An 18,265-nucleotide genomic window follows, 5' to 3' on the forward strand; every position below is an offset into this window, starting at 1 on the left:
GACATTTATCACATTTTCGAACAAACTCCTTAGTGTCTTTTTCCATGCTATCCCAATAGTACCCTGCTCTAATAATTTTGTGAATTAAAGATTCAGTTCCGGAGTAGTTCCCACATATGCCTTCATGGACCTCTCGTAAAACATAATTGGTTTCCCCTGGCCCTAAACATACTGCTAACTGTCCATCGAATGTCTTTCTGTATAATGTTCCATCTTCATCCAATGTGAATCGAGCAACTTTGGTTCGTAGGGCCCTCGACTCTTTAGGGCCCGATGGGAGCTTTCCGTTCTTCAAATATTTGATATATTTATTCCTCCAATCCCAGGTCAAGCTTGTAGAGTTTATTTCAACATGACCCTCCTCGATCACAGATCTCGATAGTTGGACGATAGTCCCCGGGCAGATCTCGTCTTCCTCGACCGATGATCCCAAATTTGCAAGTGCATCGGCCTCACTGTTTTGTTCTCGAGGTACATGGTCTAAAGTCCACTCTTTGAAGCGGTGCAAAGTTACCTGTAGCTTGTCCAAATACCTTTGCATTCTATCATCTCGAACTTCGAAGCTTTTGTTTACTTGGTTCACCATCAATAAAGAGTCACACTTGGCTTCAATGACTTCTGCCCCCAAGCTTTTAGCTAGCTCGAGACCTGCAATAATGTCCTCGTACTCGGCCTCATTATAACAATATGTTCCATACTTGGTGATAAATGAGGTCTTTTCCTGGTCTTTCGGGTTCATCTGAATTTGATTGTACCCGGAATAGGTTTTGAGAAAGGTAAGGATCTCGTGGCCGGCCGTGACATCAATCATATGATCGATGTTAGGCAGTGGAAAGAATCTTTAGGGCATACCTTGTTCAAATCCTTGTAATCTACGCACATTTTAAGTTTGTTCCCTTTTTTAGGGACTACGACTACATTGGCTAACAATTCGGGGTATTTCGCCTCCCGAATGAACCCTATTTTGAGAAGTTTAGTTACCTCGTCCTTTATGAATGCGTGCTTTACTTCGGACTGGGGCCTTCTTATTTCACCGGTTTGAACCTAGGGTCAAGGCTTAGCCGATGTGTTATTATCTCTGATGGGATCCATGTCATGTCTTTCGCTCGGGAAGGTACTTGATCAATAGAACCTGTTCCAGCTCTTCGACTGTTGATTTGGTGGCATCGGAGTCTTTGGGAACAATAAAGGTTCGAGGGATTAGAAAATCCTCCTTTTCTTCTTCTATCTCCTGCTTTCCCGATCCGGTCGAGGCTGGCGGTTGTGATTGCTATTTGGTTTCTTGTTTACCTTTGACGCCCAACCTTTCCGTTGATACTAGTACTACCTCGTCGATCGCAAATATTTCCTTTGCAGCATGCTGCTCCCCATACACTATTTTTACACCGTCCGATGTCGGGAATTTTATTATTTGGTGGAGAGTCGAAGGGACTGCCCTCATATTGTGAATCCAAGGCCTTCCGAGTAGGGCATTGTATCTCATGTCGCCCTCGATCACTGGAACTTGGTATCTTGAATGGTTCCAGCCACGTTCACCGGTAGAGTAATCTCTTCTTTAGTCGTTTCACTGGCCATGTTGAAGCCGTTTAAGACTAGAGCTGCGGGCACAATTTGATCTTGTAGGCTGAGTTGCACCACGACCCTCGATCGGATGATATTCTCCGAGCTACCTAGATACACTAAAATACGCTTAACTTGAACTTTATTTAATAAGATTGAAATTACCAGAGCATCGTTGTATGGTTGAGAAATGCCTTTTGCTTCTTCGTTGTTGAACGATAAGGAGTCCTCAGGCACATAATCCCGGGTCCCCTTCTCCCTTGTAATTGATAGCTTAGTATGCTTGAACACGGGCCCTTGTGGAATATCGACCTCTCCGACAATCATATGAATGACATGTTGTGGTCCCTCCCGTTCATTTTTCCTGTTGGCGTCTCTGAAATGATTCTTGGCTCCGTCGCTAAGGAACTATCAAAGGTGGCCCTCATTGAATAGACGGGCTACCTCTTCCCTTAATTTCCTTCAATCCTAGGTCTTGTGACCATGTGTGCCATGATATCTGCACATCAAATTTGAGTTTCTTTGGGAAGGATCGGTTTGTATGGGTTTGGGCCATCTAGTATCTTTGATCCTTCCGATTGCCGATACAATGCCTGATGCATCGACACTAAAGTTATATTCCGATAACCGGGGTACCTCTACGGGATCGACATGCTAAATAAAACCACTTTTGCTCATAAGTCCCCGAGAATTTTGTCATCGGTTGTTTCTTCAATCATTTCAGGAGGGATTGCGTCCCGAGCCATTATTCCTTCGATCTGCGGTATATAGTTGATATCGTTCCCTATTTGACCTTGGTTCCCTGTCGATGTCCCTCGAGGTTTTAACTGCCAACTTGTTTGGATGTACTGAACCAGAAAGGGCTCCTAATTGGTCATCCTCGACCCTGATCTTCGATTGATATTGATTATGCACATCTGCCCAAGTTACAGTCGGATACTCGACCAAATTTTATTCAACTATCATAATACTATCGAACTCCGCTAGTTCAACCCTTGGGTGAAAGCTTGAATGGCCCAATCATCTGTGACCGATGGCAACTCCATGCGTTCCATTTGAAATCGGGATAGAACTCCCGGTATCTGATCAACTCGGGAGTTGTATGTTTTCACTTTTTTATCATTATCTTCGATTTTCTTCTCCCCCGACTCAATTCTTTTTGTGAGATCCTCGAGCATTTTCATAATTGTAGGATCAGTCCCTGGTTCGTCACCATTCGACCTTTCTGGTACTAGCTCGGTACGATGAGTGATTTCCGGCTCGACCACACTCGGAGGTCTATGTTGACTTTGAAGCTGAACAATAGCGACCTGCTGAGCCTGCATCATCTCGAATATTACCTAGATACTAACTCTCCCGTCTCCTATGCCCTGTGTTCTTTGGCCACCCGATCGTCCTTCCATGAGCACGCTCCCTTAGGGGTCCGCGCCTAAATCTGCATTCAAAGCAATGTGCAAACTAATATCGACTAGGTCAGCGATCAGTACTCCCCCGAGATTAGATGGTGGCACCCCGACTCCTGGAGCAATTACATTGTCATTTTCTCCGTGAGATCCAAGACCCTCATCACCATGTACGAGTGCGTTTTGTAAGTTTGACATGCTTTAAACTGAGAGCAAAAATACTTGACAAGAACAAGTGTGAACATAACGTGTGTTATCAGAATCAGTACTGAAACAATCACTATTATTCTTAGCCTCACGGTGGGCGCCAAACTGTTTACCCTAAAACTCGAGTAAAAATTAAACTTGTATTGTGGTTTTAAGGATATGTGATTTAATTCAACGTCAATTGATAAACAAGGGATTAAATAGATAAATTAAAGAGTAAAGTAGATCAAACTAGTGTGTAGACTAAGTCTCGACCTCGACCTGTAATGGTCTCGAGGTATGATTATGGGAATAAATGATAAAACAATTCTGAAGAACAGTAGGTAAAATAGCAAGAGAATAATGCATGTATATTTTCTTATCAGTGAACAAAAAAATGGTTTACAAATGAATAGTATCCCCTTTATATAGTAGGGAATCATAAATAAGGTACACTTCTAATTGTAGTAGGAAATCATATTTGATAGCTATTTAACCGCCGAAGACCAATCCATTCCAGAATTTACACCGTGATCCTTGGGTCGTTGCGAGTATCTCGCTCTTTCCGTTACTGAATCATAATGGTATCATCTCGAAGCATGCCTTCTTCCGACCTTGACAAATGATATCGACCTCGACATTGGAAATGAGTTTCGACCCCGTGCTCGGCGTCCTGGCCCTTCGACATGGTATCACTTTCTCTAACAAAGAACGAAATCGGGTAGCCCCGATTTTTACCGTATACGGATAGTCCCCTCATTTCTTAGAGTGAAATGATAAGAAACGACTTGAACATCAATTTCATGGAGACCCCGAAAATGATGTCATCCCCGTGACATAGACATTCATGGTGACCGAAACGTCCCGTCAGTTCGGTTCCCCAAAATATTAAATTCTTGCCAGTGACGGTCGACCACTAGCGTCGTCGAACCGCCACCGTGTTCCTATAGATATAGGTTCACTATTTGAATCAAAAACTTTGCTTCCATCTTTAAATTTTCTTGATCTCTTCCTCTCTTCATCCTCTCTTTTTCACTACCTGTTAATTCAACCCTTTTAGTACCAAAAATATCAAATTTCACCTCTTTCCCCTTCCTCCAACCTGAACCAATGGCGAAAACCTCCAAAACCGTTCCTCAGAAGGAGAAAGCTTCCTCCTCATCTTCCCGGTCGGCCGGCCGGTGGTAAAGCGCCGACGAAATCGGCCCTTCACGAGATTGTTCTCGGCCCTTGTGTTACAAAGAACGACTTCAAAGTCGAGAATCCCCCATCAATCCCTGGCCGATGTGAGCACGTGTCGAGATATATTTGCTATGAAGAGAGATTGTGGCTGGGGGCCGAGGTCGTAGTACAGATCCCCGCTCCTGAGGAGAGTATCACCACTCATGTGGAGGGGTTCCTAAGTTTCTATACTCACCCCTTCATACTGGGTCCTATCGATCCAGTCATCATCAATTTCTGCAAGAGGTACCAGGTTACCCTCGGCCAGATTTACCCCTCGTTCTGGCGCATAGTGATCATGCTCAGTTTCTTTTCCAGCAAGGCCAAGGGGCTGGAGTTCACCCTCAACCATCTCATTCGATTATATCGACCTCGGCTTTTTTGAGGGTTGATCAAGCCCCAACGCTCGACCAAGGCCTTTTTTTTTGCGAGCAACGACGAGGATAAAGATCGGGGTTGGATGAGCTGGTTCGTGCGAGTGAGGACCTGCAACATCATCCCAGAGGAGAAAATGCCGTTCCCAGAGAAGTGGAACCCCGAACGTAAGTGACGTTTTTACTTGTTAGCCTTTGTACTCCGTTTCTTCTTTATATGATGCCTTCATCTATTTCGCAGCGGTCTCTTGGATGCCTCATGCGGTCACCGACCTCGAAGACTGGGTCCGAAAATTAGCTTCGACTTCCTCCCATGTCGCGCGCTGCTGGCGTGACTTGGCGAGGGGTAGATGGGAAGCTAAATATCATGATAAGTTCATCTTGTAAGCTTTTGATGCCTTTCCCTTTATCGGAGATTTCTTTTCATTCACTTGGCTTAAGGAGAGGGCTTTTCCCTCTCTTTTTAATAATGTTAAATTCAAAACAATAACCAATAACTTATTATTAACTAAATAACTAATTATTAACTATTTATTTCGTGTGACTTTTTTCTAGGCTGCCACTTGGCTTAAGGATAGGGCTTTTTTCTCTCCTTTTAATAATATTAAATTCAAAACAATAATCAATAATTTATTATTAACTAAATAACTAATTATTAACTACTTATTCCATGTGACTTTTTTCTAGGCCGCCACTTGGCTTAAGGAGAGGATTTTTTTTTCTCCTTTTAATAATATATAGATATTTAGTATTATTGCACTGTCAATAGATACTTTTATTAGCATATTACTTTATTTAAATTTTTGTATGTTAATTTGTATTTATAATATAATAGGAGATACATATTTTTTTTTATTTTATATTTTATTCTATTATTCTCAATAATATTTTCTGAAAAAATGAACTTTTTATTTTTAAAAATAAAAAGAAAACAAAAATTATTTAAAAAAAACAAAGAAATTTTAAATTGGCACTTTTTTATTTTTTGTATTTTTACTTTTTTATTTTAAAATTATTTAAAACTCCAACTTGAAACTACTTTCCAATTTGAATAGATATAAAATATTTTATTTTATTATTTTATAGATATTTAAATTTTTAATAATAACCAGTAACTAATTATTAACTAAATAACTAATTATTAACTACTTATGCCATGTGACTTTTTTTCTAAGCTGCCAGTTGGCTTAAGGAGAGGTTTTTTTCCTCTCCTTCTAATAATATATATATTATTTTAAAATAATTTAAAAAATCCAACTTGAAACTACTTTCCAATTTGAATGGACAATTTTTTTTAATTTTTGCTTTTTATTATAAAATATTTTATTTTATTATTTTATAGTTATTTAAATTCAAAAACAATAAAAAATACGTAATTATTAACTAAATAACTAATTATTAACTAATTATGCCACGTGACTTTTTTAGGCTGCCATTTGGTGTAAGGATAGGGTTTTTTCCTCTTCTTTTAATAATATATAGATAGATATTTAGTATTATTGCATTGTTAATAGAAACTTTTATTAGCATATTACTTTATTTAAATTTTTGTATGCTACCTTCTTTTTTATAATATAATAAAAGATACATATTTTTTTTATTTTTTATTTTATTCTATTATTCTCAATAATATTTTTTGAATAAATAAACTTTTTATTTTTAAAAAGAAAAAAATTATTTAAAAAAACAAAGATATTTTAAATTGGCATTTTTTTTTTGTAATTTTACTTTTTTAGTTTAAAATAATTTAAAAACTCCAACTTGAAACTACTTTCTAATTTGAATGGATAGTTTTTTTAAAATTTTTTATTATAAAATATTTATTTTATTATTTTATAGATATTTAAATTCAAAATAATAACCAATAACTAATTATTAACATGTGGCTTTTTTCTAGGCTACCACTTAACTTAAAGAGAAGGGTTTTTCCTCTCCTTTTAATAATATATAGAATATATAGATTTCTATGATTTGAACTATGAAAATAAAATCACTTTTAATAGGGAGCGTTTTACCTTGTAAAGTGGATTTTCCATAACAAACCGAATTAACCGAGTACCAAAAAGATATTGCCGGTAATAATAAGAGTCAAATAAGCAAAGTGTGTAAAAGATTAGTGTATTGGTAGAAAAATAGACTCGCTATGTGGACTAATGGCATGTTGACAAGTGGCATAGGAGTCAAAGGGATAAAGACGAATGAAGGTTAGGGAAAACATGAGTAAAACCCCACGGGATCGCTTACAAAGATACTATACCTGAGAGTTGGAAAATAAGAAATAGGCGTGGGAGGAATAATTAAAGACACGAAGAAGGAAGGCTCATTAATAGCCATGAATATGGAAAGAAATCGACATAATCCATGATTGTACGCGATTGACTATTATTACCATATATGTTATAAATTATCCAAGTAACAGGCAATCAATGTAATAAATATTAGTAACATGCGAGAATTAAGTAGGGCAAAACAGTTACATATTGTACCCTTATATAAACTCCTCTTACCATATTTTGTACGATCATCAAGCAATTCGCGAAACTGTACTGTCAATCACTTATATTTTATTCTTTGATATTTGAAGAATTATGTTCTCTCTTCTTGGAAGGAAGTTTCGATTATCAATAAAATTTCTTCTTCCTTATTCTCACAATATATTGTTTCAATTATTTATTATTTATCTATATTAAGAAAATTGAAGCAAAGATGGTTATTAGAAACTGAATTATTCTATTATTTATTTTGACCACGAAAATTATTTTTTTGTTAAACAACTACCAAATCTACAAGGTGTCAACTTTTGGATGGGTTTACAATAAAATAACAGCAATAAATCCAGTATAATCTCATAAGTGGGGATTGGAGAGGATAAGATGTACGCAAATTTTACCCCAACCTAGAAGATAGAGAGGTTGTTTCCGATAGACCCCGGCTCAAGGAAAGATGAAAAGAAAACAGTAGCAACAAGCAATAATATCAACAAGATAATATCAAAACGAAGCAAAAAAAAATGTCTTGTAGTAACAAAACTCTAGCAATAAAAGAATACAAAACTAACACTAATATTATCGGTATGTAGTTAAAATAAATTAACTAAAAAATATTGGTCATAATCAAATCTGTTTAATCTTTGCTAGAGCGTGGAGCCAATGTTTGTTTGGTGAAATATGAATTCAGTAACCAATTAATTGTAACATAATATGTCCAATTTACAACCCCTCCTCAAAATAATTTCTTCTTACAATTGGTCAAAGGAACTTTCTCTAAATCAATTCAATTCATTTATTTTGTAATGGAAAAAAAAATTAAAAAATCTGAGTATATATTTTATAAAATTGGAGCTTGTTTTGGTATCCCTACGCAAATTCATTCATGTTTTTTTGGGGTAAAAACTTGCTCTTACAAGTTACATGTAACAACTTGTTTGGATGGTTGTTACTTATTGTATCGTATCGTATTGTTACTTTAAATACAATGTTTGTTTTGATTGTTACTTAAATTTTATTGTATCGTATCGTTAAAACCGTCGTCACGTAACGATGAAATGTGCCACTTTATGCAGACCGATTTGGTGTGGTCGCGTCGTTTTCTTGTGCTTTTCTCTCAATCTCACCCTTCATTATTATTAAATAATTTTATTTTATCATTTATCCTACCTTTTTATATACCGTATCATAATTTTTCTTTATAATATTGCAAGTTTATTCATCATATTACTGGTGTGTGATACCATGAAACGACGTCAAAATAACACAATCCATCCAAACATTGTATTCGTCAAACGATACAATACAGTACAATACGATACGATACATTATGAAACGATACGTAACAATCATCCAAACAAGCTGAAAGTTTGCATGACTTAATTAAAGAACAACGTCAACATAGATTAAATGGTTAATTAGACTAATTATTCTATATGCCCTCATGTATTTTAAAATTAAACACTTACACCAATCATAGAAATTTTACACAAAAATAATGTCACAAATATACCTCATATATTTTAACATCAAATTCCAATATATTATGAAAATCTTACACAAATTACAAATTTGTTTGTGTGAAATGGAATCTAAGTGGGCGTTTTGACATAAGAATTGTAAATTCCGAAAAAGTAAAAAAAAAAAATTTAAGTGAAAATGATAATTGAAAATTAGAGCTATGTTTGGACATGACTACAATTTTGGGTTATTTTTGAATTTTTATGAGTGATCAGAAGTAAAAATTTTGAAAAACAGTCTTTTGTAGTTTTTCAAATTTTCAAAAAATTATGACCATTTCAAGTGAAAATTAAAATTTTTATGGCCAAACACTAAGAGCCCGTTTGGACATAAGAAATTTTTTCCTTTTTTGGAAAAAATTTCACTTTGTTTTCGAAATCGGTGTTTGTTCATAAAATTTTCAATTTTCATTTGAAGATGCATTTTGGAATTTTTCAAAATTTGAAAAACTTTAAAAGACCGTTTTTCAAAATTTTTCACTCAGATCAATCACAAAATTTCAAAAACAACCCAAAATTATATTCATGTCCAAACACAACTCTAATTTTCAAATACCATTTCCACTTAAAAAAAAATTTCACTTTTTTTTTAGAATTTTACAATTCTTATATCCAAACGCCCACTGATTTCGAAAAAGTAAATTTTTTTTACGGCCAAACGGGCAATCTTCCAATATTATGATTATCACGTGCAAGGCACGTTTCTTTCCATTTTTTTCCTCCAAAAGGCGTTAACTCTTTACGTCAATACTTGTATCATAAACCAGCACGTGAACATACGTTAATTCATAAAAGCGGGATAATATTTTTTCCTATTTTATCTTTCACGACAATAATAATTTATTGAATTTAAATTATTTATGTAGAAAAAGACAGAGAAAAGGCTTGTGCAGAACAGAGAATCACAAGGGGACCAATGTCTTTTTCCTGACAAGACAATGGGTACAATTTCATGTTTAATAATAATAATAATAATATTACTATTAATTTTTTTTTCAAGATTACTTAAAACCAATGTTGAAAGATTAGACATGAATGTGAATATGATTACTTAGGTAATAATAGCCTTCTCTATCTGTTTCCCACTTGTTCTCTTTGAGTTGTTCAACTAATAAATGTCACCTTTTTCTTATCCCTTTTGATTCTTTAATAAAATTATATATTTCATCATTAGTTCCTGGATTGTATTTGATTCATAATCCAGGATTTTTCTCTCTTGGGATTCCAAGATTTTTTATTTTGAAACTTTGTGAAGATTCACATTTGATATAGAGTTTGGTTTATCTGTAAGTATATGTTAGTAGAAGTATAAATATTGGTTCTTTTATTTTTCCTGAAAGAATGGTTTACTTATTTTAAGGTTGATTTTTTACTATATGTGAAGGGGAAGTGTAAAGATTGTTCTTTTATTTGATTTGCAAGAATGTGTTACTTTCTTTGGATTTTTACTATATGTGAAGGGGAAGTGTAAAGATTGTTTTTTAATTATATATATTTGATTTGAAAGAATGGAGTTTTTTTTCTTGCTTCACTTTGTAATTAATGCTGCTGTTTTTGATTATTTGTTTACCAATTTAGCATTCCCCCCCCCCCTCAATTGGGGTGGGACAAGGGGCTGATAATTGCATTTCTCTGATAGGTTTTTCGCTGTTTGGTTTTAGAATCTGTAAGCATGTTAGTAGAAGTATAAAGATTGGTTCTTTTCTTTGCCTTGAAAGATTTGGTTACTTATTTTAGGCTTTGTTTTTACCAAAATGTGAAGGGGAATTGTATTCTTGAGCCGAGGTCTATCGGAAATAGCTTCTCTACCTTCACCAGTAGGGGTAAGGTCTGCGTATACACCACCCTCCCGAGAGCTTACTTGTGGGATTACACTGGGTTTGTTGTTGTTGTCGTTGAAGGGGAAGTGTAAAGATTGTTCTTTTATTTGATTTGAAAGAATGGAGTTACCTTTTATTTATTTTTTTGCTTCACTTTTTTATTAATGCTGTTTTATTTGATGATTTTGTTACCAATTTGGCACCTTTTTTTTTTTTCTTCCCATTTGGGGTAGGACAGTGGCTGATAACTGCATTTCCATGATAGATAGATTTTAGTATCTGTAAGTATATTAGTAGAAGAAGTATAAAGATTGGTTCTTTTCTTTCTTTTAAAGAATGGGTTATTTTCAGCTTGATTTTTATTATATGTGAAGGGAAAGCGTAAAGATTGTTCTTTTCTTTGATTTGAAAGAATGAGTTTCTTCTTTTGCTTCACTTTCTAATTAATGCTGCAGATTTTAATGATTGTTTACCAATTTAACACTTTTTTTTTTTCCATTGGGGATGAGACAAGGGCTGATAATCGCATTTCCCTGATAGATGTTTATTTCTTTTTTCCGTTTATATGGGGTGGGAGTGCTGTTGGTTTGCTTTAATTCATTGATGATTTTTTCTTCTTGCATTTTATTAGTTTATTTATACAATGCTATGACCTTTAATTCATGCTAACTGGTTCTAAAAGTATGAGAATTTTTGTTTATCTTTTAAGCTAAGCGCCTCAGGTTCAAATGTGTTTCCTTTTTCTTGGAGCTAATATTACCAGTTTATGTATTTTTGTTGTAAAGTTGAATGTCTGATTTTGTTCATTCGATTTCCGTTGCTAGAGTATAGTGATGGGGAAGTTAGGAGCGCAGAGCATATTATTTGCAGTTATCGTTCAGATTCTAGTAATATCAGCAGCTGCTAATATTAAGAATTTGAGGATATGGCCGATGCCACTATCGGTTAGCTATGGACATAGGACTCTTCAACTTAGTAATGATTTTGTGCTCAAGACTGAAGGCAGCAAGTATACTGATGCCTCTGGAATTCTTAAGGAAGGTTTTTCTAGGTTACTTGATGTCGTTAAGGTATCTCATGTCGTTGATGCCAACTTCTCTTATGTTGGCCCCTCTCCGGTGCTAAAGGCAATTCAAGTGGTTGTCCTTTCTCCAAGTGATGAGGTAATCTCCCGGATGAGCTCAGAAAATGATCTCATAGCTTTTTGTTCTTTGCTTTTAGCTTGGTTACTTTGTCGTTATACGGTCATTTAACTGGTAAATAGTTCTGCAACTCAATGAATTATGGGCTTTGTCAAAGGAAAATAAGTAGTATGTGGGATGAGCTTTGTTACTCTGCCATTTGAATCAACTTTTCAATCACACTCCCCCCCCCCCCCCAAACCACACACACAAAAAAAGAAAAGGAAGAAGAAGAAGAAAATGATGGGATAGTTATGCACATCACTTCTGAGATGTCAGTTGTTTCACTAAAAAATTTATGAACTCTTACTTTCCACTAAAATAATCCTCCGATACGTGAAGTTTCTAAGTTGTGCTATTTTGTGGCACATTTTGACTGGCTTGTGGATTAATAGTTTTGCAGAGGATAACACATGATGACTTTTTTTAATTTATTATTGGAGCAAACTACTGAATTTTTTTTGGTAGATTGCACATTAGGACTTCGAATTCTAATAAACTGTCTCAGTCAAATGAATTACTGCACACTTTAAATATTTCAGGTGCTTTCATTCTACTCAATTCAATCTTTACACATCTTTCCTTGAATGGCATTTTCTAAACCAACTGATAAAACCTTGTGCGATGCAGCTACAATATGGTGTTGATGAGTCCTACAACTTGACCATACCAGCACATGGAAACCCAGCCTATGCACATTTGACGGTATATATTATCAGCTTTTCTCTGTTGATACTATGATGCATCTCTTTTACAAGATATTTTGTCCAATCAAATGCATATCCCTGTAACACTACAGCAGTATTGCCAATTGTTTTATGCTTTTCACACTGGAGAATCTGCAGTTTCTGATAGTCATTATTTAATGCAGGCAAAAACAGTTTATGGGGCTTTGCATGGTTTGCAGGTTTGATGCTTCTGTTCAAGCTGAACAGCTGTTAGTAGTTAGTCAATTATATTTTGCTTTAGTTAGATTCTCTAATATTTGTTTTGGCATCCCGACAGACATTTAGTCAAGTATGCCATTTTAACTTTACAACCAGAACAATTGAAGTTCATCAAGTTCCGTGGACCATAGTTGATCGGCCAAGATTCTCTTATCGAGGGCTTTTAATTGGTGAGAAGTTTCTCTAATAATTTTAGGGACCGTTGCTTTTACTTATTTCATCTTTCTTTTTTAGTTTAACTGTTAACACAACGAATACTATCCAAGTAATAAATTTACCATGTCATATTCTCTCAAGTTCTCTTCTGAATTTTAGATTTGCTGATATCCTTCATCGTCTTACAGACACTTCCCGTCACTATCTGCCATTGCCTGTGATATTGAAGGTTATTGATTCGATGGCTTATGCAAAGCTGGTATAGTAACATTTCTCCGACTAAATAATCAGTTACTACTTTTCTAGACCTCTTTAATAATTTTTTACTTCTAATCTACGTAAATTTTCCTGTCTGAAAACATCTATATTTTAATGTGGATTTCTTTGCATCCTCACCGTGGGAAACTTGCAAGAACTGTGAATAATATGGATAAGATGTCAAAGTCGGTAATATGGATAAGGTGTCCTGCTTAACTCCGTGTTGGACTATGGGAGGTTTTTAGGCGAAGAATTTGGGTGATGTCTTATTCTTGTTGGTATTCGAGTCCTTATTATGTTAACAATTTGATGATGTCACTAGAAGCATTCCGATGCCTATTGGCAGCAGTTCGTGGGATGACATGCATATATCTTACTTCTTGTTGATTACCAAGATTCTGATCCCCACAATTTGCTCTATACAGAATGTGCTGCACTGGCACATTGTAGATACACAATCATTCCCACTTGAGATACCTTCATATCCGAAACTGTGGAATGGTGCTTACTCAAGTTCAGAGCGGTATACTGTAGCCGATGCTGCTGAGATTGTGAGGCACGATATTTCTTTCATGCTTCTTCATTCTTCTTCCCTTGTCTTTTCATGTGCAAACAACATTGAGCATTTAAGAGTTGCAGATATGCACGAAGACGTGGAATCAATGTATTAGCTGAATTAGACATTCCAGGACATGCTCAATCTTGGTATGGGGTGATGAAATTCTATTTGGAGATTAGTTGTTGAATCAAATTTCAACAAGAATTTTTTTCCCTTGCAATCTAATCGATCCAGCAATTGTTCAATTTCAGGGGTAATGGCTATCCTTCTTTATGGCCGTCAAAAGATTGTCAACAGCCACTTGACATAAGCAATGATTTCACTTTCAAAGTAATAGACGGAATTCTCTCAGGTAATGCTCACAGCAAATAACTTCATGACCTGTACGAGTCAAAATAGTAAACAATTTATGATATGGAAACTTTCTGTGTTTCAGATTTTAGCAAGATATTCAAGTACAGATTTGTTCATCTAGGAGGTGATGAAGTGGATACAAGTAAGTTAACATGTTCATACCACTGTCCTGACTTGGTTGTATTCATATTTCTTCGTGATATGGTCTATCATTTTTGTTTGAAGAAATATTATTAACAAGAGAATGAAGCAGTTTTGATCAATGCTCAAAAAAGCTTATCGTTTATTGCAAAAATAATTACTGTCTAATAGCCTGTTTGGCCAAGCTTTTTTTTAGCCAAAAGTGCTTTTTTTTTTGCCAAGCTTCTGGAAGGGAAAAAAGTGCTTTTGAGGAGAAGCAGAAACGGTTTTGGAGAAGCATAAAAAAGTAGCTTCTCTCCAAAAGCACTTTTTTGAGAAGCCCTTTGAGAAAAATACACTTAGAAGCAGTTTTTTAAAGCTTGGCCAAACACTAATTACTGCTCAGAAGTGCTTTTCAAACTAATTAGCCAAACACAAACTGCTTCTCACCAAAAGTACTTTTGAGAAAAACACTTTTGAATAAAAGCACTTCTCAAAATAAGCTGATTTTTGCAGCTTGGCCAAACGGGCTATAAGTCATTCAACATTTTATTTGAAAGGATACTCAATAGAAAACAGGGTTTTAGTGTTCGACTGACGCTCGCAGGAACTTTGAATCTTTTCTTGCAAAAATTTTACTAAGTGATTAAAGTAATAATACGTATGCAGGCCCCTTTATCAATTTTCAGACCTAAATATTACCCTAACACATGTATTTGTATCAGGCATTGACTTTAGTCTTCAATCTCTCTTATAGCTTGTTTGGCCAAGCTTCTCCAAGCTGAAATTTTTTTAAAAAGTTCTTTTCTTCCAAAGTTGAAGTGTTTGGCCAAGCTTTTCGAACAAAAAAAAGTGCTCTCGAGTAGAAGCTGAAGCAGCTTTGGAGAAGCGGAAAAAAGTAGCCACTTTTGAGAAAAATACACTTAGAAGCACTTTTTAAAAGCTTGACCAAACACTAATTGCTGCTTAGAAGTGCTTTTCAAATTAATTAGCCAAACACGAACTGCTTCTCACCAAAAGTACTTTTGAAAAAAGCACTTTTGAAAAAAAAAACACTTCTCAAACTAAGCTGATTTTTCGAGCTTGGCCAAACAGGCTGTTAGTCGAGTACTAATCCTTTTTTGCTTGTACTGTTTTCTGATCTTAACTTTCAGCAAGTTGAAGGAACTGAAACATGCAATTGAATGTTTCCTGCAGGTTGCTGGACGTTAACTCCTCGTATAAGAAAGTGGTAAATATTTTTTGCGATTTTATTTTTGATATTGTACTGTCAGGATAGGGGTAACGTCTGCGTACACACTACCCTCCCCGGACCCAACTTATGGGAATTCACTAGGTTTTCTGTTCTTATTGTTGTACAGTCAGTATTGCCTATCTTTTACAAATTTTCTAAGTCAATCAATTATTTGAAGCTTTCATTCCTTTTACTGCACTTTTTTTTTTATGTCAGTACTCTTATTCAATTATTTCCTTTTTTATATTTTAGTTGTTATTCCCGTGGACAAAAACACTGGTCGATGGGTATGTCATTATATGAGCTCTTCTAAGCTACAATTCAGATCAAGCCATTTTCATTTAGGTGGCATGTTAAGTGTTGCAGCTCTCTTAATCATATCGATTACTTAATCTACAAAACCTTTCAGTGACTGGAAGTACTTGCCAATTAGTTTCGCGGAACATCATTGCAAGATGCATACCCAGACTCAATTAAGTGGCTGAATATTACATATAGAGTAGAAATAATACAAATTCTAACCGACTGAATAGTGAACATCATATTTGCGCTTCTTCAATCACTTAGATTCTGTGTATTTTATCCTACTTCATCATTCTATGATTGAGATTTCCCCAATGCCTTTAGCCAGATGATCTTTGCACTACTCTCAGATAATATAGAATTCTCTCCTCAATATTATATTTGACAAGTTTGTCTGACCATGTTCTATTTGACAGGTTGAAGCAAAACAAGTTGAATGGAACCACTGCTTATGAATACTTCGTCTTGCGAGCGCAGAAGATAGCTTTATCTCATGGATATGAAATTATAAACTGGTAGGAAGAACTTTTGTTATGAGCTTTCGGAATTCTAACAATAACTGGTTTAACTTCATCTTCAAATTTGCAGGGAAGAGACGTTCAATAACTTTGGAAATAAGTTGAGCCCAAAAACTATAGTTCACAACTGGTACGTTCTTTTGTCGTGTTGTATAAGCTGGAAGCTCCATATTAGTTCATATATATTCAGTTGTCTTTTTCATCTCCTTTATTCTTCTCCATCAATTAAAGTGATAGAGAAAGTGAGGAAGTAGGCATTACCAAGTCAGTTGGAAAACGTCTCCTAGAACCAATTGATGGACTAACAACCTTGTGCTCATATTATGTCTGGGCAGGCTCGGGGGCGGTGTTGCTCAGCAAGTAACTGCAGCTGGATTGCGGTGCATTGTTAGCAACCAGGACAAGTGGTATTTGGACCATATAGATACCACATGGCAGGATTTCTATTCAAATGAGCCACTAACTAATATTACAAATCCCAAGCAACAACGGCTGGTTATTGGGGGTGAGGTATGTATGTGGGGTGAGCATATTGATGGATCAAACATCGAAACAACCATTTGGCCTCGCGCAGCTGCAGCTGCAGGTAGTCTTCTCTCTCTCTTATTGAATCTGTCTTCCTGAAATCTAGATTCTACCTTTTTATTAGTTTTACAAAGTAAGTATCTTTGATATGAAAAGGTCCTGAGCAAGAAAAAAAAAAGGTCCAAAAGCTAGAGAATTTGAATTAGACTAAAATAACATCCTCTACAAAGAGCAACAAATCTTCAATATACTAATTTGAATCTCATCGGGTGCTCCAAATATATTTTTTTTGTTTTCAGAAAAAAAAAAGAACATAAAAGTCCCTTTAGTCTGATCAGAAGTATTTTTCATCTTTCAAATGCCGTTGGGTTTTTCAGAGGAGCCACTTCTGTGTATTCTGTCTTGTCCTCCTCCTAATTTCTACATATGAAACAATGGCATACGTCAAACACTGTTGGGGAACACACACGTCAGATATTTTGTGCTGATTTTTAAGATGAACTAAAGCTTTCTCACTAGTCCTTCTTCTTGCTACTTTTGCAACAGTAGTCATAGTTTCATGTGTATTAGACTATTAGTTATGACACGTTAACACATATTGCTCCAGAAGAGGATAGCCTCTGAGTTGACACGTTAAATCCAATCGTCTTTCTCGTGGTAACAATTCTTCTTTGTTATTGCTGGTTAACTTGCTGCCACAAAAGAGAGGCTATGGACTGCTTATGACAACCTTGCCAAGAATCCAAGTCAAGTTACTCGCAGGCTGGCTCATTTTAGGTGCCTATTGAATCAAAGAGGAGTGGCTTCTGGTCCATTAACTGGAGGCGGGCGAGCTGCACCAGAAGATCCAGGTTCTTGCTATCAGCAATAATTACCTGAAGTGTTCTTCTTCCTCTCATTCATTTATCAGTCCCAGTATACTAAGTTAGAATCATATATGTGTTTATGCATTGGAAATTGTCGATATCAATTGTAAGGCAACTCTCTCTGTTGTAATTCTTTCAAGAAATATAGAAGAAATATCCGCCTTATCTATGAATTCACTGGCATTCAATTGTTGTCTCACAAGAAATGCTAAGGCAAATCTAATTTCAATGAAACTGAAACTAAACCTAGGTCTTTTCAGTTTAGAAAAAAGTAATCTCAAAGTAGTTAACAAAAGTAACATTTGAGTTTAACGAGAAGAAAATTTTGATAAAGGTAAACCTAATTTCAATCAGACCTCAGATTACAAGGTAAGTCTTAGGACCCTCCAACAGAAACCAATTAATGAAGGTCCGCTGATTGACTACTACATCTAGGGACGACAGAGTAGGATTGACCCGTAATACAAAACCTCTAGGCTTAACCTTTCCCTTAATACTAGAATCGAGAATCGAAACATAGCATATGAGGTTTCATTAATTGAGGATACATAGTAGGACATATAGTAGAAGGACATATATTATAACATAACATGAAAATTGGTTCCGGAAAAACTTGGCTTTTATAGTGAAGTGTTGTTACATATGCTGTTATAGAGAGGTCTGATTGTATTTCC

General features: G+C 35.5%; 1 protein-coding gene across 3 annotated transcripts; it reads left to right on the top strand.

Annotated features, from left to right (window-relative positions):
• The first annotated feature begins 9,788 nt into the window (after positions 1–9,788).
• Positions 9,789–17,764, top strand: LOC104231076 (beta-hexosaminidase 3). 3 transcript variants are annotated; one of them, XM_070145654.1, is made up of 15 exons: positions 9,789–9,805; positions 11,395–11,733; positions 12,382–12,456; positions 12,623–12,658; positions 12,757–12,868; positions 13,043–13,113; positions 13,538–13,668; positions 13,752–13,817; positions 13,923–14,023; positions 14,108–14,167; positions 15,343–15,376; positions 16,099–16,197; positions 16,271–16,330; positions 16,536–16,786; positions 17,430–17,764. In XM_070145654.1, the coding sequence occupies exons 2-15, from the start codon at positions 11,404–11,406 to the stop codon at positions 17,594–17,596; spliced, it is 1,593 nt and encodes a 530-aa protein (XP_070001755.1). In that variant the 5' UTR covers positions 9,789–9,805; positions 11,395–11,403; the 3' UTR covers positions 17,597–17,764. The 3 variants fall into 3 exon arrangements, with proteins under 3 accessions (XP_070001755.1, XP_009782309.1, XP_009782311.1); XM_009784007.2 differs by lacking the exon at positions 9,789–9,805 and adding an exon at positions 9,853–10,036; XM_009784009.2 differs by lacking the exon at positions 9,789–9,805 and adding an exon at positions 10,402–10,573.
• The last annotated feature ends 501 nt before the right edge of the window (positions 17,765–18,265 follow it).

This window comes from Nicotiana sylvestris, chromosome 5 (genome assembly GCF_000393655.2).
Source record: "Nicotiana sylvestris chromosome 5, ASM39365v2, whole genome shotgun sequence".
In the NCBI taxonomy this organism is placed as follows: domain Eukaryota; kingdom Viridiplantae; phylum Streptophyta; class Magnoliopsida; order Solanales; family Solanaceae; genus Nicotiana; species Nicotiana sylvestris.